We start from the raw sequence: 25,158 nt of genomic DNA, 5'->3' as shown, positions 1-25,158 counted from the left end.
GTGAATAGCTAAAACAAATGGTGAGGTCTGTTCTGGTTCATACACCTTTCATTACCCTACTGCATTAACTGTGAGGTTATTGTGCATATCAGTTTACACCTTTAAGATGGCACAGTCCTCCGATGTTGCATGTAAGCTGGTCAATAGTTGTTTTGGGGATGTCTGTCATTCCTTAAAAATGGAAATACTTGCAGTCATAAATACAGATATCCCAACTCTTGGGGGACAACATATAAAGTGTGCTTAAACATGTTGATGTACAATGCTTTAATACTTACAAAGCTATCAGTTCCAAGGCAACAAGTTTGTCTTTTGAAAATGTGAAGCAATTAAGAATATTGGCCACTTTGGTTGTAGGAACAGCTACCATTTTCTAAAAAAAACAAAACAAAAAACTGGTTACAATAAAAGAAAATACACATTTTTTGAAAATGTTTAAATGTAAAAACAAGAAATAACAAAATTAGTAATGCCACATTCTGTTTTAATTTGCAGACTTAAAGTGCCCTTTAACAATGCGATCTCCATTATGCATTTTTTCAGTTGGAACGACAGAGAGAAACAAATAGACTGGTGGTTGTATTCAATTCTGTAGGATGCCGTCAAGAAAAAATCTACATTACATTCAACTGTAGTGTATGAAAGACAGCTTCACTCAAAAGTGTACTGCATCTGTATTTCCTGATCTACCAGTTTAATGGCACAACTCACATGCTGCAAAGCTTTCACAGCTTTTATCTGGGGATCTGCCCATGAAAAATACTTCAACAGCTCTGTCACCTGCAGAAGAAAAAAAAAAAAAAAGAATCAGCAGAATAGATATATATTACATGATAAAGAGAATCAATATAGTGCAGTAAATTTCAAATGCGAGTTTATAGAACAAATAATATAGATGTAACAGATAACTGGAAGACAAGGTACAGATTTCAAAGATGTTTACAATCCCTCCAGTCTTTGATTTTCTTATTCCAGTTCATGTGATACTATGAACTGTAAGACATGCATTTTCACTGGACTGGAGGTGCACAGTATAAACACCATTTTGCCCCCACAGCTTATCCACATTAATATAAGGAGTGTTTACAGGTCTATTCTTTTTGAAGAAAGGGAAATATCCTGCAATTTACACCACTGTACCTGCTCGCTTGAGAAATATCCATGTACGTGTTCAATCGCCTTTGTTCTCTGTTCTGTCAGAACACACTGAAAAGAAAATTATTGACAACATAAATAAGGATTTAGGAATTACATTCAGTATTTTTCAACTTCACACAACATTGTAAATGCAAATGTGGTTCTATACAATGTTACATATTGTAAAATACATAAATATTAATGTAATGTCCAAAGTGTTGTTTTTTACAGGTTTCTCAGCATGTCACTCCTCCAGTTCTCAATATAACTCCAAATAATCTTTTTGTGAAAGTAAAGATTTACACAACATATAAAATAGCAGAAAAGGTTGTTGGTAGGAGCAAGGGCTGCATGGAGGAAGACAATGGATAATGGATCATTATTCCAAGCGCTTTCGCTGGGATTTGAATGGCAGATTTAAAATGCTTTGGCAGAGATTGTTGGTGGGCCAGTCTTCGACAGAAAATCTGTCCATATTGTGAGGAAAGCAGCTTGCTGAGCTTTTCCTGAGGCTGGTTTAGATAAAGGATGCCCCTGGAGGGATTCACAACTCTGAACAGTTGAGATGATGAGGCCGGCAGTGGGGGGATGCGGATGAGAGTCATGGATCCAGATCCGGATATGCTTTCATTCTGATCGGCTGGGAGACATCAAGGGCTGGGACAGCAGTTCAGCTCAGGGTTAGAAACTAACAAAATGGTGGGACTAGCCTAGTACCTTTTCAAACTTACTAGTCATTATGTGAAGTACCTGAATCGGAATCAACAACAGCTGTTGGGGTCACAAAAATATTAGGCTTAAATTTTATTTTCCAAAAAACCTAATACTTATAAATTTATTGAAAAAAACAATAAACATTAATGCTCATTCCCAGATACATTGATTGGGTTTCTGCATCTGCCTTCCCCACATTCCAAACCCCATAAAGTCTGAGTGGACAACACCGTTGACAGCATACTTCACGTGGCACATCAATGCCTCAGTAATGGTACTATCTGGATATTTAACAGTTGCCATTCTGGTTAACTCAGCTGGACACTGGGTCCTCGCAATAGCATGTACACATTCATGTGCAGAGACAACTGACAAATGTAAGAATCGACAATTGTAATCTACTTTTTTCTGGGATTCCAAAATATTTGGTCTCTCACTTGCAGTTTATTCAGAATGCTACTGCAAGAATTCTTACTAAAACCAGAAAAGGTGAACATATTACATCTGTCTTGGCCTCCTTACACTGGCTTCCTGTGCAGTTTCAAATTGATTTTAAGATTTTATTTTATAACTTACAAAGCCCTTAATGGATTAGCACCCAGTTATTTACAAGAGCTGTTGATCCCATACATTCCTAAACGGAATCTTAGACCTCAGTATGCAGGGCTCTTGGTTATTCCAAGGGTAAATACAAATAGTATGGGAGGAATGGCCTTTTCTTATAAGGCTCCTACAATATGTATTTTGTTGTCAGAGGAGCTAGGAGTCTTGCTGAAAACCTATTATATACACAAGCCTTTTTCTAATAGTCTTTTTTATTATTGATATCTGTTATTACTGTTTTTTTTTTGTTTAACATACATGGTTGGAAATGTATTTACTTTTATTTAAAAGTCTTTTTATTATAGTCTTCTTGATGCTATTTTAATGTTTTATTATGCTGTTTATTATGTTTTCTGAAAAGCATATTGGGGTCTAGACATAAGGTGTTATATAAATGAAATAAATAAATATTTAGCAGTTGCCATTCTGGTTAACTGGGCTGGACACTGTGTCCTCACAATAGTCCTGTGCCTGTTTAGAATTTATATGTTTAGCCCACATTTAATCCTTTTGCCTCATCCAGGTCGCACATCCATTCAAAATCAAATTATATCGTGCATGCTTTGCAAGGCTGTGAGCTGTTCTAAAATCACAGAGGTGTTTATGGTGTGTAGTAGTTACTACACTTTTGATGTGCCTTGTTTGGCAGTCTTTGCCTTCACCAGTTTCACAGTTACATTGATTATTTGGTTTTTCATCCACTTTAAAATCAACTATCTTAAAGGTTGATGACCCAGTCAGAAATGTGCTTTTGTCATACTGGACACAAACCTTGCAGTACATCTTATTTTCTGAAGGTGTAGACTTACTGCAGCCAGTCACATTGTGAAGCCAGGTTACATGAAAAGTGTGCTGCCTCTTTTGTGTCATATTCCTTGTGGTGTTTGCAAATTGTCTTTCTGTGGCTGGGGGTCGCAACCCGGTATAAATGCCCACATTTCTGTAAAATTGCTTTACACTGCCAAGATGCAATACGCTATTCATTTATTCGTCGCAGTGGTTTAAATGTACACTTTTGGTATTATAAAATAAATCTACTTTTTAGGCTTCAAAACAGTATAAAAACGTCAAAACACAAAATTGCTCACTATGACCGCTGACTGGGATGCTCAGCTATAATCAACAATGGAGGATATTGAAGCGCTTCTGATTCTCCGACTGCAGCATGAGAGGGAAGGGAGGTGAAGAAGACAATCCTACCCTAAACCCAGAAAAGTCAAACGTGTCAAACATTTCTGGATCAAACTCCACTACAAGTAGATACAGATTGGATACAGGCACTATAACATAGCTGTGTGATATGTTGAATCTGATTTAGAATGGAAAATAACCCCCAGTCACGTCATACCTGTACCTGTAAAAGTGACAGCAGCCGTTCATGTTTATGCAACAGGTGCCATGCAGACAGCACCAGGGGACAAGTCAGGCACCTGTCAATCTTCTATGTCAAAGATACTGAGTGATGTCACAGACACTTTTCCGTAGGGCAAGGGAGTATGTAAAATTGCAATTTGGGGATATGGAACAAAACAGAACCAAACACAAATTTGATCAGTTGTCTGGCTTCCGAAAGTGCTAAGCGTAATAGATTGCACACGTTGCAATATCCCCAGATTCTCGGAATTAAACTGCTTTCCGAAACAGAAAACATTACAATTATTTACATGTGCAAATTCTACACGATGCTCAACGTAGTACACTATCACTGATGTAGTTGCACAGTACCCTGGCTCATGCCACAACTCAATTTCAACAGGGGGTTGTAAGTGGAGGCTGGCTTTTAGATAAACTGCATGTATCACAGTTTGTCTTTTGATTAACATAATACTTTTTTTTTTTTTTTTTTTTTTTTTACAATATCTTTATATAGTTATTAATGTTTGCAGGTGACAGCACGTACCCACTTAAATGATGGCTGATGACTAGGGTTCCCATATGACTCCATATTCACTGGGACACTTTGGGACAGTGCAGGCTTTTCAACTCACACCGCAACGCATTCTGGTACATTTAACCTGTCTCAGGTACCTTTCACAGCAGGACTACACTTACCAAAGTGCATTGCGGTGTGAGTTGAAAAGCCTGAACTGTCCCAGTGAACATGGAGTCATATAGGAACCCTATTGATGACCCCAGTATTAAATCCACAAACACAACTAGAAATAAAATATAATGATGCTCACATTTCAACTCTAAACGCCACTGAGAAGTGTTTCGGGATTTTAAAAAATAGATTTAGATGTCTTCATAAATCTACTGGCGAGTTACATTATGACCCTGGTAAAGGCACCTACCCAACAGATGAAATGCGGCAAGCGAAACTCTGCAGCGATGCAACAAAATTAATAGAACCTATACTTTTTATAAATATCTTTCACACCACATGACGATGGCGCAAAATAAATAGGATTGAACCTTATTTTTTGCTTTTTGTCACGCGTCAACTACGGCATTGAGCAATCAGAGAACAGCTTCAGAGATACAGATTTGAAAGACAGTGTACGGGATTCCACTTCAAAGGAACTGGATAAGCCTGGTGTGTATGATTTATTGCCATATGTGTTGAAATACCATTGGAGAAAATACTCCTCATTTCCACAACATGTTGATGAATATGTACCAGTCTTTAACAGTTGTACAGATCTGGCAGTTTTCAAACCGGTCACATCACCTGTGTTGCTTCTGGTGTGTATGGTCACGTCGCTGGGAAAATATCTCGTCACCAATTTAAAAATCGCATCACGTCTGGTGTGTGGCAGTCTTAAAGTAAGCAAGATGACTGTGGAGTGTTGTATGCGTCACAATATTGCCACTCAGCATGGTCTGGAGCTGGTACTGGATAACAGAGAGGAATTGCTACCAGGGGACATAGATGAAGAGCAGCATGACCATTATCAACAAAACCATGGAGCAGAGGCAAGGCAACTACGTGAACAGCTCATCCAAGATTTCTTCAGTACCAAGTAAGTATGCTCATCGAACTTTATAATAAGCAATAAGGTACTTTTGATAAATATTTTTAGATTTAAAAAAAAAATAGAGATACATTAACATATGAAACTAAAACATAAATACTGAACAAATGCATGTTGTTGTTTAACATTTATTTTTCTTTTTTTTTTCACAAATAGAAACATCCCAATGATACATTTTTAGTATGTTTTTATTATTACAATTATGAAATACTATATACTCTTCTGCTAACTATTTGCATGGTTCCCTTTCTCTGCTGCTCCTCCGCTATGCCACGCTGTCGACCTCGTTTGGGTGCAGCTGTTGGGTGTTGGTTGGTACAGCAGAAGTGGAGGCAGTGCAGGGGTCTGGAGCAGCAGAGGACCGACATTGACATTTTGCTCCACTGCCACTACCATACCCTCCAGAAGTACAATGGTTCTGACTAGCTCCTGGTGTATACCTTCGTTAGAACCTATCCGTCTGCTAAAACATGGATATCTTTGACTTCCTTTACAGTTGTATTTACTACCTTAACGTGGTTTGTGTTTCTCTTATATTTTTTAGTTTTCTTTCAAAGGACATTTAAGCGGTCTTCTCTGGTGAAGTGGCAATGAAGTGCAGTAGTACTTTCACCCTGACAATGGGAGGACTGGGATGTAGAGGGCGAAACATTTGCTCTTTCCCCTAGTACCCCAGGAGCAGCCCATTTCCAACTGCATTTCAGCACACCCAACATCACTTTGATTAGCCACTGTTGCATCAATGGAATCCACTGGTGATAGATCTTGAGGATGGTTGAGATTCATTACATCTGTACGGTTGGTGTTCTCTCTCTCTCCATGGCGACTCCCTTTCATACACTAGAGACAGACACGGCATGTAAAGAACTGAATATTAATATTGTATAAAATAATACAATAATATTTAAATAAATTAAGTTTTATATATCTATATATATAGGCTATGCATACTGCCAGCATTTCGCACAATAATAAAGAAACATGTGTTTTCCTTTTTTTTAACAGGCAATTAGAGCTAAACATTTTGCCAATTTTCCCAATTTCTTTATTTTAAATACTTTGTACTGTGCACAGTACAAACATACACTACCTTGTGTACAACACTTCATACAGCCTATATAAACAGACTCAAACTCACATTCACCTGTATGAGAAGCTTCTTCTGTTGTATCCTGATTTCATCAGATCTGAGTTAGATGATGTGCTGTGGACCATAACCTGCCACCTGCCTGCCTGCCTGCCTGTCCTGTACCCTGTACAGCAACAGCTATGTTGTTGTTAAAAAGCTTCCTACTGAGCACAAAGTGAAAAGTGCAAAGGCTGATCTGTCTGAGGAGGCGCCACAATTGTATCGATTCAACAACAGCACAGTTAAAAGGCTGAGAGAGAGCCAGTCTATTATTTAAATAACCTTGTTCTACCCTGTGTCTATTACAGTCCATGGGTAAGGTATATCCTGTTACCGTTAATGACCAGTTTCAATATTGGATGGGCAGGCCCGGTAATGAGCAAGGTTACCCATTATGATTTTATTTATGGGTATAGCTTGCTTTGCAAAACACACACATGCATGCGCATGTCTATCCAGCATAACCTAGGAAGGATGTCACAGTGGAGTCTCCTGAGCACTCAACGCCCTGACAGTAATGCAGTTTACTACTGGTACTTTGTAATGAACTCTGTCTGGTAGCTGACTGGGTTCAGTAACATAAAGGTACAGTCAAACCTGTATTAAGAGACCACTCAAGGGACAGTCCTCTTAACACAGGTGGTCTCTTAAAAGAGGGCCTGTAGTATGCTGATGTTCCCTAAAGGATGTTTCTAAATGGTAGGGTTATTTAACCACTTCTATTCAACCATATTTAAGTCTGCTATTGATGCTACCAACAATTATAATGCAGAAACTGATGTGTTTATGATTGTAAATAGGCTACGCATACTGCCAGCGTTTCACACAATGATAAAGAAACAATAATAAAGAAACATGCGTTTTCCTTTTTTTTAACAGGCAATTAGAGCTAAACATTTTGCCCACATTTCCCAATTTCTTTATTTTAAATACTTTGTACTGTGCACAGTACAAACATACACTACCTTGTGTACAACACTACATACAGCCTATATAAACAGACTCAAAAACTCACATTCACCTGTATGAGAAGCTTCTTCTGTTGTATCCTGATTTCATCAGATCTGCCCCATTATGTATCCCAGGTACAAATACTGGATCAACCAGGGTACAGATTTTTCTCTCTAGTGATGTTAGCTGGACTTCAAATCGGTGGTCCTCCGCCTGTTCCTCTGGAATGTCGATTGAGTTTTGCTTCGTTCTGCGCTTCAGGTCCCAAAATTTTTTTTTTTTATTTTTTTTTACAGAAAAGGTTGCATTTATTTTTTTCTGCTATTTCTTTCCATATTTTAAATTTAGCAAAAGCTCAACTTGAGTGGCTAAGAATCTATCTTTTCCTTCCTATTTAAATGGGATCAGACTATGAAAATATGACCAACTGGCTTGTTAATTTATCTGAAAACACAGTGTAACAATTTTTTTTTTTTTTGGTTCCTGGGTAGTAAGTGTTATTTCCTAATTGCTTATGCCTCTCAAAAGTATAGAAACTGGCTATTATTCCCCACAAACTTTGCTTTTGTGACCAGGACAGTGATATTTTGAAATTTACCTATTTTCCAGAACATTCCAGAACATTCCAGATAAGAACATAAGAACATAAGAAAGCTGAAACGTAAACTTGGCCCATAACTTCTAGAAGCTTATTGATCCCAGAACTCATCAAGCAATATAAATAACAACATAAATACAGGGGCCTTAAGCCCACCATTCTCAGTGTAAAAAAGTTCCATTTTCTGTTCTGAATGCCCCTAAGTCCATTTGTGATACATATCTGCATTTTTAGAATTTTGAGATGCTGGCAGGTCAAGAGTCTTCTTTGCTGCAAGACTGAACAGATTCAATTCAGACTGCATTTTGCTATTTCTGCGGCCAATCGCTATCAAGACAAGAGCTAGAGCAGTATCTCATAGCGAGGTGACCAGAATCTGCACAAGATTCAAGATGAGGTCTTACAAGGCATTGTACAGTTTTAACATTACTTCCCTTGATTTAAATTCAACACTTTTCACAATGTATCCTGGGCACCTTTTTTATAGCTTCCCCACATTGCCTAGATGAAGACATTTCTGAGTCAAAAAAACTCCTAGGTCTTTTTCATAGATTCTCTGGAAGGTAAGATGGATATGATATTTATAATGCTTTTTATTTCCTGCGAATTACACTTTTCTTATTAAATGTCATTTGCCATTAAGTTCTGAATCTTGTCTAGATCAAATGACCTTTGCTGCTGCAAAAGTTTCTAATTTTAAAAGTTTGCTTACTATACAGAATTTTTAATGTAGATTGAATAGCAGAGGACCTAATATGATCCCTGTGGTACATGGTTACCACACTCCATTCTGAGGTTTTTCCTCTAATCAGTACTTTCTGTTTTCTACATGTTAACCACTCCCTAATCCATGTACATGTGTTTCCTTGAATCCCAACTGCGTTCAGTTTGAGAATTAATCTTTTGTGCGGGACTTTGTCAAAAGCTTTCTGCTAAATAAACCAAGATATGCTTTGCAATTACCCATTACGATGTTGCATCCTCAAAAAAATCAAGCAAGTTAGTTAGGCACGATCTCCCTGCCTATGGTGTCTCCCAGACCCTGTCCATATAGGTAATTTTCCATTTTGGACTGGTTTCAAGTTTGCATATAATAGAAGTCACCTGGTCTGTAGTTACCTGGTTCAGTTTTGTTTCCCTTTTTGTGGACGGTATTCCTTCAATCCAGTCTGTCGCCCCCCCTGTGCCAAGAGACTGCTGCATGATCTTGGTTAGCGGTTTGTAAATTACCCTTTCATTTCTTTGAGTACTACCAGGATCTCATCCGGCCCAGGGGATTTGTTTATTTTAAGAGCTCCTAGTCCCTTTAACACTTCTGCCTCAGTTATGCTAAAGTTATTTAAAACTGGATAGGAACTGGATGACATGTGGATCATGTTGTCAATCTTCCTTTGTAAAAACTTGTGAAAAGTAATCATTTAACATATTTGCTATTTTTTTTTCTTCCACGATTTTGCCATTTGTATCTCTTAAACATTTAATCTCCTCAATGTTCTCTTGCTGTTGTAATATTGGAAAAACATTTTGGAATTGGTTTTAGCTCCCTTAGCAATGTTCATTTCTATTTCTCTCTTGGCCTTTCTAACTTCCTTTTTGACTTGCATTTGCAGTTCTGTGTACTCTTTCTGTGTACTTTCTTTTTGGTCCTTTTTTAATGCTCTGTAAAGCCTTTTTTCGCGCTGAATATTTTTTTTAATTGATCTATTAAACCATTTTGGCAATTTAGTTTTACATTTAGATTTGTCTACTTTAGGGATATAATTGTTTTGTGCCTCTAGTACTACATTTTTGAAGAACAACCATCCTTCTTCTGTGGGTGTTTTCTCTATTTTACTCCAATCTACTTCTGTTAGTCTCTGTTTCATGCCTTCATAGTTTGCTATAAATTGTAAACCTTAGCTTTAGTCTTTACTTTTGAGGATTTAAAAAACACTTCAAATGAGACCATGTTGTGGTCTGAGTTTGCCAGTGGTTCTCTGACCTCTGTTTTAGTTATTCTATCTTCGTTATTTGAAAAGACTAAATCAAGGCATGCCTCCCCTCTAGTGGGTGCCTTCACAAATTGTGTTAGGAAGCAGTCATTTGTCATTTCCACCATTTCTATTTCACCTTCGCGCTACCCACCGGGTTTTCCCATTTTATTTGGGGGAAGTTGAAATCCCCCATTAGTATGGCTTCTCCTTTGCTACACACATTTCTAATGTCATTGTATAACAGATTATTGTGCTCACCGTCTGAATCTGGCGGTCTATAGCATGCTCCTATTATTATGCCTTTTGAATTTTTGTCTGTTATTCTGACCCATATTGATTCGGTTTTATTTTCTTTGTCCAGGTTTAACACCTGGGCTTCAAGACTGTTTCTTATGTATAGCGCTACCCCTCCTCCTCTTCTGTCCTGCCTGTCTTTCCTATACAGTGTATACCCACAAATATTATATTCGTCCCCATCACTCTCAGACAACCAAGTTTCTGTAACACCTATCACATCATAGTTACCTGTTAGTGCAGTAGCTTCAAGTTCTAGAATTTTGTTTCTGATACTTCTAGCATTTAGATAAACACATTTAATGGTTGTCTTACCTGAGTTGTTGTTCTTGTTTTGATGCGGTCTCCCTTCTGTTTTTTTGTTGATTTCTCCCCCCTTCCTTTCTAGTTTAAATGCTTCCGAACCTGCTCGAGGATCTTTTCTCCAAGTAGACTAGTTCCCTTGTTATTTAAATGCAGTCCATCCCGTCTATACAGATAGTCCTCGTTGTAGAAAGTGGTCCAATGATCAAGATAGGTGAAGCCTTCCCGTGTGCACCACGTCTTCAACCATTGGTTTTGATTTATTATTTCCAGCTGTCCATATGGTCCTTTGCAAGGTGCGGGTAGTATACCAGAAAATACCACAGTTTTGGTTTTCTCTTTTAATTTCCTTCCTAGCTCTCTGAATTTGTTTTGCAGGGATTTTGGTCTGTCTCTTCCAATGTTGTTTGTACCGATGTGGACGACTACTACCGGGTCGTCTCCTGTTCGTTCTAGGAGCCTGTCCACGTTTTCAGTGATGTGCTTGACCGAGGCTCCCGGAAGGCAGCACACTGTTGTAGTAAGGGGGTCCAAACTGCGAACTGAACTTGCTGTGTTTCTCAATATGGAGTCCCCAACAATCATGACCTCCCTTCTTTTTGCTGTCTGGTCACCACTGTCAATGGGGTCCTGGATGTTGTTCCTTTCATTCTCTTGTTGTTGGTTCTGCTCATCACAATTCTGAAGTGACTCAAATCTGTTGGTTGTTTTGATTTCTGGTGGTTGTGTTTGACGAAGTTTCTTTTTTTCCCTGCTTCTGCCTACCTGAACCCAGCTGTTCTGACCTTCTATCTCCCTGGTGGCTTTCAGTCTGTTAGGGGTGATGCAGACTTCCATGAATTGTGGGTGTGCCAGTTCCTCAAGATCCTGTTGCTGTCTCACTTCTTCCAGCTCCATTTCTAGCATGCTTACTAGTTTATGCAAATCCTGGATCGCGCGGCACTTTACGCACACTTGGTTTAGCTCCGCTGGGTTTTCTCGGATTTCCCACATCAAGCAGGTGTCACAGATTACTGGCTTGAAGACCATGTTGAGGGTTTTTTTTTTTTTTTGAAGTTTAGGACTTCTGCAGCCGTCAACCTGCTTTCAAACTGCTTCGAAACTGCTCTGTACTTTTCCACGCTGTACTTCTCCCACTAGCTGTCGCTTCCACTCGCTGTCGCTGGGAAGACTGCCTCGTTTAACTGCGTTGTTCTGCTGTGCTGTCGGCTCCTCCCCTCGCCCGTGTCTCAAAACGGCGCTGAATTTGAATCAGCTGCTCCGAGTTTCAGCTTGTTTGTTATCAGAAAAACACTCACGCGGCTGTGTTTCCCCAATGTCCTCTGTTTTCTGATTAAAGCAATTCAAGATGCAATTTCTCCTTTGGCTTCAAACTGCTCTGTACTTTTCCACGCCTGTACTTCTCCCACTGTGTCGCTTCCACTCGAAAAGAAACTTGGAGTAATTCTAGAACTTTCTAGAACTTTCCAGTAATATAAATAGTAGAAAATACAGGGGCCTTAAGCCCACCAGTTCAGTTTAGTTCCAGCTAAGTGGATACATATCTGCATTTTTCTGAGATGGCATCAAGAGGCTGCAAGCATCCGGCAGACGCATTTTGCTATGTCTGTGGCCAAATTATCAAGACAACAGCGAAAAAGTACTCAGAGGAAGCATCTGCTAAGATGTGTGAGGCCTACAAGGCATATTTCGGCATGCCTGTCGGGGACCGAGACAAACCCTGGGCACCTCATTTCACCTGCGAACACTGCAAAAAAAACTCTGGAAAGTAAGATGGACAATTGTTACTCGGAATTTTGTGTTATAAAATTTGTTAAAATTTTTAAAATGGTAAAAGTTTTTAATTTTAAAATGTTTTACAATTTTCAATGTTATTGAAAAAATATATCATATATGAAAAATGTTGCGAGAATCTCTTACACATTAGTCATGGGTGAAATAAATGTATTTTTGTAGGATGGTACAGAGGGGAAGAGAGCCATGAAGTTTGCAATCCCAAGAATTTGGCGGGAACCCACTGACCACTCAAGCAACTGCTACTTCTGCATGGTGGACCCTTCCAAACGTCGGACTGGCAAGAATGCACCTGCGATCACGTATCCGGACTTTCCTTCATCCATCGCCCCGGTGCCACACTGCCATGAGCTCCCCGTACCCACTCCTCCGGAGAGAGAGCAGCTGTCTTTAGAAGAGAGCAGCAAGTCAGAGAGCGAGGAAGACGTTGTAGATCCAGATGACAATTTCAGAGGTGGAGCTGAGGAGAGAAACCCATACTACCCCAACCAAAAAGACCTCAACGACTTGATTAGAGATCTTGGTCTCACCAAGTCCAATGCCGAGCTTTTGACGTCTAGGCTCAAGCAGTGGAACTTGTTGGATGAAAGTGTGCAAGTCGCAGATCAGAGGAAGCGTCACCAACCTTTTTCCAGCTTCTTCACCCGTCAAGATGGGCTCTGCTTCTGCCACAATGTGACCAGTCTATTCGAGGCAATCGGAATCGCCTGTAACCAGAATGAGTGGTGCCTCTTCATTGACAGCTCATCCAGGAGCCTCAAAGCCGTGCTGCTCCATAATAGTAACAAGTACCCGTCTCTTCCCCTGGCTCACTCAGTGCACCTCAAAGAGGATTACAACAGCATCAAGACCTTGCTGGATGTCTTGAAGTATGATGAGTACGGCTGGGAGGTCATAGGAGACTTCAAAGTGGTGGCATTCCTGATGGGTCTCCAAGGCGGTTTTACCAAGTTTCCCTGCTATCTTTGCCTTTGGGACAGCAGGGACACCAAGGCGCACTACCACAGGCGGGACTGGCCACAGCGGACCGAGTTCTCTGTGGGGAGGAACAACATCAAGTGGGAGCCACTGGTGGACCCCCGGAAGGTGCTGATGCCACCACTGCACATCAAATTGGGCCTTATGAAACAATTTGTCAGAGCTCTAGATAAGGAGTTGGCAGCCTTCAAGTGCCTTCAAGACTTCTTCCCTAAGCTGTCTGAGGCAAAGGTCAAAGCCGGTGTCTTCGGCGGACCACAGATAAAGAAGATCCTGGAGTGCAATGAATTCCCCAAGAAGCTCACTAGTAAGGAGAAAGCGTCTTGGAACAGCTTTGTCGCAGTGGTTCGGGGCTTCCTGGGCAATCACAAGGCCGAAAACTATGTGTTGCTGGTTGAGACTCTGGTGAAGAACTACGGCACAATGGGCTGTAGAATGTCCCTCAAAGTCCATATCCTTGATGCTCATCTTGATAAATTCAAGGAGTACATGGGAGCGTACTCGGAGGAGCAAGGCGAGCACTTCCACCAGGATATACTGGTCTTTGAACGCCGCTACCAAGGACAGTATAACGAGAATATGATGGGAGACTACATTTGGGGGCTGATTCGTGAAAGTGATTTACAGTATAATCGTAAATCTCGAAAAACTACTCACTTCTAAATCTTTTCTAGTCATTTTTGTATCACTTTAGTATAAATACATGTTAATTTGGATTCATATGTTGTTTTTTTCTGACTTTATGTGAACGAAAAGACACAAATTCGCCCGTTTTCTCATTGGAAATAGGTAAATTTCAAAATATCACTGTCCTGGTCACAAAAGTAAAGTTTGTGGGGAATAATAGCCATTTTCTATATTTTTGAGGCATAAGCAATTAGGAAATAACACTTACTACCCAGGAACAAAAATTGTGTTACATAGTGAAATCAACTGTCGTTTCAATTAAATCAGTCATAAGCAGGAGTCGCAAAGGGTCTTGCCAGTAGAAGAAATGTTCTAACCCTGCAGCTACAACCTCCTATGTAGGAGAGAGACCGATTATTTCAGTGGATTACAGAGAAGCTTAAAATCGAGACGCATAATTAGTTGGCAAAAAAAAAAAAAACTCGCAGTGAAAATGTATTGTGAACTCCATTCTCTCTAAATTATTTAAAACTAATTTCTCCATTAAAACCTATTTTCCCTTCGGAAAAGCATGACTAAAGTGTACTGTGTTCAAGCAATTGGGCTTTTTCAAAAAAAGAAACACATTAATGAAAGATGAAACGTAATGTGAGGATTGCCGTTTTTATACTGTTTTGATGTCTAAAAAGTACATTTTGGATCGCAGGTTCGAGTCCAGGCTATGTCAAAGCCGACCGTGACCGGGAGTTCACAGGTGGTGGCGCACAATTGGCCGAACGCTGCCCGGGTAGGGAGGGCTTAGGTTGGGGAATCCCAAATTGTTGGGCATCATAATTGGGGAGAAAACCGGGGTAAAAAAAACTGGAGACGACTAAATTTAAAATAAAAAAATAAATAAAAAGTACATTTTGTTTATACCGAAAGTTCACAGTTAAACCACGGCGATGAATAAATTAATAGCAAAAGTAATCACACGGGCAAAATTCAATGAATCGCTAACACATTGCATAACTCAAAATAATGCTACATTTGGCATGACAAGGAGAGATGGGAGGTTTCAGTTCTGAACGACTGCTTTTTGTAAGCAATAGGAATGTTTGTTCACCACTGCTATAGCTCCTAAACCAAGGTTACAAGAACAATTTGTAGGAAAACTGACATATGTCATCAAGAACTAACTCACACAGAAACACACACACACACACAGATAGATAGATAGCAACTTGAAGCCATTGCTTAGTGATGAGACATATGTGGAGGTTCGACTGAGGGCGACTAGACTGTAGTATGACAAACATGCCCTATTCGCATGCTTGTGTGCTTTCCAGCCAAAACAAGTCTTATTATAGCCTGCTGTTACCCAGATTTTTTTTTTTTTTTCACACTTCGAAAAAATGTTTATGAAATGGCACAAATACAAGAAATTGAAATACTTACCTTTCTGATTTCATCAAGCACAATTTCAAATGATTTCTTATCCATCTTCGACGATGACTGTAGAACACCTTTGCTGTTTTGATTACTGTTTAATCCCGTCTGTGACAGATAATATTCAAGCAGCTAATATAATTAAATGAATGCTAGTGAATACAGGCAAATCCATTGCAACTACATAGGCTACGTAAAATTTGCTAAAGCCCGAGCAGTGTGTGTAAAAACGAATTTAAAAAGACATTTAGCACGACTTTAAATCTCACATACGCAATTGTTTCGAATCAGAAGTAAATAATGTGTATTAGCCAAATTGGCTCCATAAAGTCTACTTTGAGACGACTTGAGACCCGGCTATACCATTATTTATTACTTATAACAAACACTACGAGGAACGCTACTGAAAAATAACAATGCGGTTGTTTATTGTTCTCATAACAGTATAAGACAAGCAATAATTTATGTTTTTATATATTTAAAAAAAAATAAAAACGCTCAGAACTGAACTACCCTGTTTTCACAGCATCGACTTTCTTTGTTGTTAAATACTAGGACCCATTGCAGCCCTGTGTGATGGGGTGACTCAGGGGGTACTCGGTAATTTAAAAAATATATTTCTGACCAAATTAAACAAAGGACATATCTACATTATTATCAAATATGGAATTATATAACATGTTTATAATCATAATAGATCTTGAAGCTAAGTTTGGAGTTTCACTGTGGCAGCCTAAAGGCTAAGAAAATGTGTGTCTTTTTTTTTTTTTTTTTTTTTTGGTTTTTCGTCGCTTGTTTATAAACTCCTAACTTTACCCCTGGGCCAATGCACAACACAGGCGCGGAATGATGATGACTGTTAACTGATTTTTTTTTTTTTTTTTTTTTTTGCCTTGGTTTTTTTTTTTTTTTTGCCTTGGTGCCATTTAATAATAATAATAATAATAATAATAATAATAATAATATAATAATAATAATAATAATAATAATAACATTTTTCATGTTTTAGAGAAGGTATTGATAAAAAAAAAAAACGCATGAACATTTTTGCACAGGCAATGAGCTAGAGAACCCCACATTAACAACAGAACAAGCCATGTGACGTTGTTGTTGCTTATACTCCGTTAATGACAAGACAACTAAAAAAAAAAAAAAAAAACGAGAAGGAGAAGAAGGGCTTTGTTGATTTCAACGAAGCCCTGAGAGTGAAGAAGAGAAGTTCATGATGGATGGGTTTGTTTTCCTTTTATTGGTGTTGGTAGCGATACACTTCCGTTCTGATCAACAGGTGGGCACCAGCATTTCAAGTTATCTGCAAGGAGATGTGATACCTTTTATTGGACTAACTAAATAACTAAATGTTATTTCTTAAATGAAGCGTCCCTTCGGCTAATTAAATAATTTAGTTCCAGCACTGTGCAGTTTAGGATCTGTGTCTGCAGTGGTGATTTGCATTCAGTGCTCTTATGACTCCATCTACCTGTTCTGAATTTCAGATTAAAACATCAGCATCAGTATATTTTTAAATGTATTTTATATGTGACTTGAACCATTCATAAGTTTTCCGATATATTACGATACATTGCAACATTCTAATAATGTCTTTGCCAAAAGTAGTTGCCATATTTTTTACTCCTGATTTTGTGTGGTTGTACTGTACTCGAATCGTCAAAACCACGCAGAGGCAATGTTGTGTATAATGTCATTCCATGTGAACACAACCAGAGATTCCCGCCTCAGGATGTTCATTTTGCTTATATTGTGTGTAGCGGAAGATACAGATCAGGTATGAAACCAGGCCAAATAATTATACTCAATGATTAATATTTACTGAGATACATCCCCCTTTAGTAAGAGAGGGGGGGGGGGGGTATTTAGAAGTAGCCCTATGTCAGTAGCCCTATGAATACTTCTGTACAGATAGGCAGTTAGGCCTTCTGTAGAATATTGTATAGGCAAAATAAGTATTTTGGTATTGTTGTGATGCTGGGGGTCTCAAAATTGAAAAGTTGTTCAATTATCAAATTCCCTGAGTGATTTATTTATTTATTTATTTTTTAAGAAATCCAAGTGCTTTGTCCTTCTAGTAGGGAGATAACCTTCAAATTGCTTACGCTTGATCATAATGTAATCTCCTTCACGGTTTAACAAATGTACAAACGTGAACAACAGGTATTTGTGATGTTTTGCATTATATTGTACAACATTTTTGTTTGTAGGGTTTGTAATGTCTATTTGTATTTATTACTGTTGTGTAGTTCTCTGATGCAGCTAATGACCATGGACTAAACCCCAAACCTTTTTACAAACTGGATGCCTCCTGGCCAAACGTTCCAGAACTCTTCACCGGCCAAGTGTTTGCTGTTGCTGTTAACCCTGTGAACGGTGTCGTTTATGTTGCCCAAGTAAGTTTGATGGATTATTTTATAAACAGGTTTTGTCTCAAATAAACTCAACACTCTCTCTCTCTCTCTCTCTCTCTCTCTCTCTCTCTCTCTCTCTCTCTCTCTCTCTCTCTCTGTCTCTCTCATGCCAAACCATAGCATACTAAAGCACATTATTAATGATAATGTCTGATGTATTTCCAGAGAGGGGATAACGTGCCAAAGGTTCTCGTGTTTACCAGAGAGGGATATTTTCTTCAGGCCTGGAATACTTCAACAATTGAAATGCCTCATGGTATATTTATAGCCAATGCCACCTCTAATCCATCTATATGGATCACTGATGTTGGAAATGGTAAGTCTCATTTGAGAAAGGAGTGTTGAGACATGAAGCTTAGTTCATTGCCATATAGCAATTTGATCAGGGATGATTTGTCTCTTTGGAAACAATAAAATAAATTTAGTAAAATATCAATTTGCACACTACCATTGTAGAGAGGTTTACGTTTAAAATGATAGAAAGGCAAAGACACATGAACATTTCAAACCCTTTATTACTAATACTAATGCCCTTTGTTTAATGCCCCATAAAAAAAAAAAAAAAAACATAACTTCAAACACTCACACATACATTAAACTATATGATGCTATAAGCCAAGTAAACCAACTTTTTGGCTAATACATTTAAGTTTTATGTTTCTTATAGTTTTACCCAATAAAACAACCTCAGCTAAAGCCTACAAAAAAAGGAAATGTTCTTTTTTTTGCCACAGAGTTTCGACCTGTGTATAAAGCCAAACTAGTTTTTTCAGCATCCTTTATCCTGACTTGGCTGGAGTCAATACTGTGAGTCTAGATATGAGATGATAAAGTTGCATATTATTGAAGTAAGAGAATATTAATACAATGACTTTTGTGTGTAAATGATTTATACTTTGTCTTTCTGTAACAGGAAAGTATGGGCACACCATCAAGCAGTATACCCCTTCAGGTGAACTGATCCAGGTTCTGGGGTCTGCAGGAAAAGCTGGAACAGATGTGAGCCCACTTGAGTTTGACCAGCCAGCTGAGATATTTGTTCATAGTTCTGGAGAGGTCTACATTGTTGATGGAGATGGAGGATTAAACAACAGGCTTATTAAGCTGTCAAAAGGTACAGTCATTCTTTTATCTTGGGGTTATATCCCCTGACAATGTTCATTCATGCATGAGTCACACTTTTCTAGATCTGCTTAAAAAACTTCTTCCAATTGTAATTGAACTTGATATGGACATTCCTTCACAAACGTTCACGAAAATCAAGGTCACGGGGAGCTTGTGACAAATGAGTTTTGGCATCTAATTGGTAGGTTTTCAGAACCAGTTTGAATTTGATTAAACTTTGTATCAACATGTAAATATACAGTCATGGTGACCTACTGGGTGTGACATGCAAGAGGATAACATGATTATTAAAAATAGTTAATTAAAGAGACTATTTGATGCCCTTTATGAGGAGTACCTAGAAACAATGTAAAATACAAACACATTTTGGGTAAATGCTTTGTAATAACAATCAGTAACTGTGTGTGTTTCGTGCCCCCACCATTGTGAAGGTGTGTATTGATTTTCAAAACATTGCAGAATTGCTAAACAGTAAGTAGCGGGGTTCTGAAAAATATAGCGTTGCACGTCCCCACGTGTTGCCCTACAACTGTTTAAATAACGTACCTGTAATTTTTCTTTTCATTTGTTAACATCCTGACAACTTTTTACATGTAACTTTAAAGTCTGTTTTAAAGCTCTTTTCAAAATGTCTGCTCTAGTACACTGATAGTGTAAGGATTATTGCCCACATTGTCAAACAGATAACACAGCAATTATGGTTCATGATGTGGTATTGAATAGAAAAGACAGTTTGTTATGTTTTTTGTTTGTTTGTTTGTTTGTTTTACTCGCTTTTCCTGCATTGATTTAGAGGACAGATCTAAAATCCCATTGCACTAGGTTGGACATTTTGAAAAGAGCTTTGAAACAGACTTTAAAGTTTTTGCACGGTGTGGCGATTTTTATAGAATGTTTAGGAGCCACGAGAAAACAGTTGAAATGACACAGGATAGGATGAATATCTGAAAGTTGTTGTCTTCATTGACAGATTTAGAAGTGGTCTGGATGCACGGAGAAAAGGGAACAGGCCCAGCTCAGTTCTACATCCCTCACAGTGTTGCTGTGGATTCGTTTGAAAGAGTAAGCGTCAATGTAAATCTAGCATGCTAGTACACTGCCAAATTTAAGAGAGCATTTATTTTAAATTGGACTTGAAAAAAAGTCAATGTCAATTTTGGGTTTGATATTGAAAATATTCCACACCCTTTGTTAATTTAAAGCAATGAAAAGCTAAATTGTGTTACTTTTGTTTTTGTACAAAGGTGTGGGTTGCTGACAGAGGAAACAAAAGAATCCAGGCTTTTAATGCTGTCACTGGGGATTGGCTGGGATCCTGGAGTAGCTGCTTCTTTGACAGTGCTCCATATTCTGTCAGGTAAAAGCTACTCTGGCATTCCAAAAAATATATTACATTTGCTGTCTCTGAAATGTATCCAACTGGAGATTTTGTATGCAGTGTTCCATGTTGCAGGTTGAAGCAGATAGTGTATTGTTCTGAGTACTGAGGTTTCTTGCTAGTTGTATACTGTTGGAAGGGTTTGGAAAGGAAGCTGCTAGTTGTATACTGTTGGAAGGATTTGGAAGGATCTATTTAGAATATCTCACAAAAACTACAATAATCGCACTCTGCACCTTTATTTTTTATTCCTCCAAACACGCTGCCTGTGTCTCATCTCAACACCAGTTTAACCTCTCCAGAGTCTCCCATTCAGTCAGTGAGGGGGTCATGCAGAATGTCACTCATACAGTCAACCTTTGGATAACCTTTATTAATCTGTCCCTTATCTTTATGTGCCAGCCTTTCATGGTAGATTGTCAAGTTTGGTAGTCTGTGCTACAGAAACAAAAAGAAATCAGGTTATTCATCATAGTGGCCAGATCAACATACATGACAGTTAAATAATATATATATATATATATATATATATATATATATATATATATATATATATATATATATATATATATATATATACAGTACCAGTCAAAAGTTTGAGTACACCTGCTTGAAACCAGGTTTTTTGTGATTATCTATGCTTTTAACTGTATAAACTTGTCTATAAACAGTTAATATTTCATTATATGATAGTGTACTTATATAAGCAGTTAATCATAGGTGAATTTCATTCAAAAATTTAATTTAAATATAAATCTTTTCAATTTCAATGAAATGGTCACCCAAAGCAAGGGGATTTCAGTCTGAAGCCCAAGTCAGTTAAAAGTCTGAAATGTGTATAAGACAGTGTTGGAAGTATAAAAGTGTCTTTGTTAGGTGTTCTCTGAGTTAACTAGCATGTTACCTAATTAACCTTTTGTCACCAATTATTGTTAACAGGTAAGGGTCCATGATTACTATAAATATAGGTAGCATAGGCGCAAGTTTGGCATTCCTGAATGTAAGGAAGCAGAAAATGGCAAAATACGCTCAGTTAAGCAAAGAAAAAAGACTGTCATTATTTTAAGAAATGGAGGTCAATCTTTAAGACAAATCACAAGAACTTTGCAAGTGTCTGTAACTGCTGTGGCCAAGACCATCAAATGATTTGAAGAAACTGGCACTCATGAGGACCGAACAAGGTCAGGCAAGCCAAGGGTGACCTCAGAATCGGAGAACAAGCTCATTCGAGTCACAAGTCTGCGAAACCGGCGATTAACTGCCCCTGAAAAACAAGCTCCACTAAGTGCTACTGTTCAGAGGAGATTGCGTGAAGCTGGCCTATCTGGAAGAATTGCTGCAAAGAAACCATTGCTAAGAGTGCAGAATAAGAGGAAGAGACTTGCCTGGGCCAAAAAACACAGAAACTGGACATTTGAGGAGTGGAAGTCAGTCTATTGGACCGATGAGTCAAAATTGTAATATTTGGGTTCAACCACCAAGTATTTGTAAGACGCAGAGAGGGTGAGCGAATGGGTTCTGCATGTGTGGTTCCCACTGTCAAGCATGGAGGAGGCAGTGTCGTGGTCTGGGGTTGCTTTATTGGTGACAGAGTTGGTGATCTTTACCAAGTCCACGGCAAGCTCAACCGGGCATGCCATTCCGTCAGGATTACAGCTAGTTTGGCAGTCCTTCATTCTTCAGCCAGATAATGACCCGAAACACACCTCAAAGTTGTGCAAGAACTATCTGGCGAAGAAGGAAAGTATTGTCATGTCAGGTGATTTCCTGCTGAAACTTGTTAACCCAATGCCTCGTGTTTGTGAGGCTGTTATTAAGGCAAAAGGTGGCTATTTTGAGGAATCCAAGATTTAGAGACAATTTTAAATTTTCTTGAATATTGCTTTGATACTCCTTATGTTTTGTTTTGTATATTGTAACGTGTTTTCATTTTCAAGTGTTTACGAAATGTATGTGAGATAAAACATTGTCAGTTATGAAAAAAACCTAGTTTCCAGCAAGTGTACTCAAACTTTTGACTGTGTGTGTGTGTGTGTGTGTGTGTGTGTGTGTGTGTATTTTTTTGTTTTTGTTTTTTTTAATGTCTGAATAAATGCATCATTGGACATTCTGCTGGTTACTTAACCAGTAAGCAATGTATTTCTGATTCCCCCCTTTACACATTATAGTCTTTTTTATACAAACCCCCCAGCAGTATAGAAAGCCATAAGTACATCTGCCTTTTCATTCAAGACACTCTGATTGCAGCTCAACAACCCTGGTGACAAAGCAGGCTTCTGTTGCAATTTATTTTATCTGTGTTTTACAGGCTGACACCAGACCAGAAATATTTCATTGTTGCCCAGTTGAACAGCAATCAAATATCTATCTTGGAAGCACCACCAGTGGGAGCTATCGGGTTCTGTAAGATAGTAAGTGTTATCCAGCTGGGTGAAGACGTCAAACCTCACCTTGTTGAATTGGACCTGAAGAATGGAGATCTTTATGTGGCTGAAATCGGGGCACAGCAAGCACAGAAATTTATACCAATCTATACATAAATCCAGTCTTTTTCTTTGGTCTTTTTGTCATGATTGCAAGCAAAACAATTTACTGTTTTGAAGGGTAATTGAACTTTGTAACTTTCATACTGTTTCATGAAATTTGGCCCAAAATAAAAATTTATAAACTTCTAAATCAATAATTGAATTAAAACTTCAATAAGTAGGAAATCAAAGATGCTTATTAGGAAACAGAACAAGAAATTGTATTCATAATTTATTTTGTAGAATATGTAAGGGAAAAGGTTAGGTATATATTGATGGTGTTTTTTTTTTCTTTCTGTTGCACAGTTTAATCTTGTGTTATCTATATTTTGGGATTGGTTAGGTGGTAAAAATATGATATGAAGTCACCTAAAATACAACTGCAGGAATAGCAGTCTCACAAAAAAGAAATACACCGACACTCACATTCATACACTGCAGCTAAAGGGAAAGTTATATATTGGTCTCTCTCAAAAAGCTTGAGAAATGGACACTGCATGTATTACAGTAGGCATAGGAAGCTACACCATTGTTGGTTGTGGTTTTTCATATGAATTATATCTCGTCGTTTTACCTCACTAGTTTTAAACTCTCAACTGTGCCAGACTTGTGTAACTAAAAATATGCTGTATACCATGTCCTTGTGCCATATAAACTTCACTGAAATGTATTTGTTTCACATTTTATCTTCCCTCATAAAACATTGAAAAAAATGTATAAACCCAGAGCCTGAATGCATCACCACACAAAACAACTGCATGTTTCCATAATAGTAATGAATTCCACTAGATACATTGAACTAAATATATAGCAATACTTATTGATGATAAAAAGTACACAATAGTATAAAATGAACGGATAGAGTAGAGTATACATAATGGACTAAACCCTTTGGAAGGTAAGCTTGTTCAATACATTTGGTGTGGCCCTCCTAAAATACAGTTATAGTAACGTCACTACAAAAACAAATACAAGTACAGACATAAGACGAGTCATTGATGAAAGAACAGATTTTTCTCAAAAGTCAATCAATGTAATGCACTGGAATTAAACTAGTCTTAACTGGAAGTGAACATGTGTATTTTGTTCACGGCCTGTGCAGCATTGCTGTGCTTCAATTAGTGGTAATTGCCAGTGGAGTTTGCCTCCAATTTTTCTTAAAAGAAACACATTCCATTCCTTATTATTTGTGTACTGTATTATTATTATTATTATTATTATTATTATTATTATTATTAAATGTTCAGTTTATTTTGAAAAATTCAACTCGGGGCTAATCTGGCTTAATTACCCCTAAAATCAGAACCCTCTGTTAAAGATGAATCCTAATGTGTTTTTGTGAGCCGGTGTGATGTCTCCTAAAATTAAGTGATGTAAATTAGGTTGTATTTTTTAATGACTGAATGAAGACATTAGTAATACTGTATTTGATTACTGATTTTTGTTTTTTATAAATGTTTTTATCCTTTGTGTGAAATCAAATGCTGTGCAATAAAAGATTAATTTAATCTTCAGTGCTGTTACTGACAGTTTTCTTCTCACTTTAAGCACACGTCTGTTTGGTTGAAATAAGCTAATGGAATACAGTCGAGAGAGAAGTGCTGGCACCCTAGGCTTCTTATACTACAATTCAAGGTAACAGATGAAGAACAACCAGTACACTTTAACCACTTTTAAATAGAACAAAAAGCAAAATACACAATTTCTGGTAATTTAACAAGTCATCTTTATCAAAAACAAACAAACTCATTTCATTTAAAGTATTTGTTCATGACATTTGTTCATGTATTGGCACCCCTGCTTTGGAATTGCTTTCATTACGGCTTTCAGGCATTTATGATCATTCTTAACCAGTATGTTTCATCTTGTTGGTGAAATCTGGCCCTTATTCTCAGACAGGTTGGCTACACAGAACTTGGTTACAGCTTTTTTTTCGGATCAATAAAAAGCATGTCTGTTGGCTTGAGATCTGGTGATTTGCTAAGGCCTATCCAGAACTTTTTATTATTTGTTTTGTTATAGGATTCCAGTTGACTTAGCCGTATGCTTTGGGTCGCTGTTGTGTTCGAAGATAAATTGTCTGTCAGCCCAGCATATGAGCAGATGTTTCATTGTCCTTTGTTAAATGTTTTGATACATGGCAGCACTTGTTCCATCTTCAATCACATGAATGTCTCAAGTCCCTGAACTGAACACCCCCATG

General features: G+C 38.0%; 2 protein-coding genes across 2 annotated transcripts; one reads left to right on the top strand and one right to left on the bottom strand.

Annotated features, from left to right (window-relative positions):
* Positions 1-6: 6 nt before the first annotated feature.
* LOC121321365 (proline and serine-rich protein 1-like) lies at positions 7-16,248 on the bottom strand. The gene is made up of 5 exons (XM_041260275.1): positions 15,514-16,248; positions 1,141-1,206; positions 712-780; positions 279-373; positions 7-171 (listed from the first exon to the last, which is right to left on the bottom strand). The coding sequence occupies exons 1-5, from the start codon at positions 15,556-15,558 to the stop codon at positions 141-143; spliced, it is 306 nt and encodes a 101-aa protein (XP_041116209.1). The 5' UTR covers positions 15,559-16,248; the 3' UTR covers positions 7-140.
* A 331-nt stretch (positions 16,249-16,579) lies between these two features.
* On the top strand, positions 16,580-24,469 carry LOC121321364 (NHL repeat-containing protein 3-like). Its single transcript, XM_041260274.1, has 7 exons — positions 16,580-16,792; positions 17,763-17,909; positions 18,093-18,243; positions 18,841-19,041; positions 20,023-20,114; positions 20,297-20,409; positions 22,739-24,469. The coding sequence occupies exons 1-7, from the start codon at positions 16,727-16,729 to the stop codon at positions 22,968-22,970; spliced, it is 1,002 nt and encodes a 333-aa protein (XP_041116208.1). The 5' UTR covers positions 16,580-16,726; the 3' UTR covers positions 22,971-24,469.
* The last annotated feature ends 689 nt before the right edge of the window (positions 24,470-25,158 follow it).

Source organism: Polyodon spathula, chromosome 9, assembly GCF_017654505.1.
Source record: "Polyodon spathula isolate WHYD16114869_AA chromosome 9, ASM1765450v1, whole genome shotgun sequence".
NCBI classification, from domain to species: domain Eukaryota; kingdom Metazoa; phylum Chordata; class Actinopteri; order Acipenseriformes; family Polyodontidae; genus Polyodon; species Polyodon spathula.
This window is presented reverse-complemented; position numbering and strand designations above follow the sequence as displayed.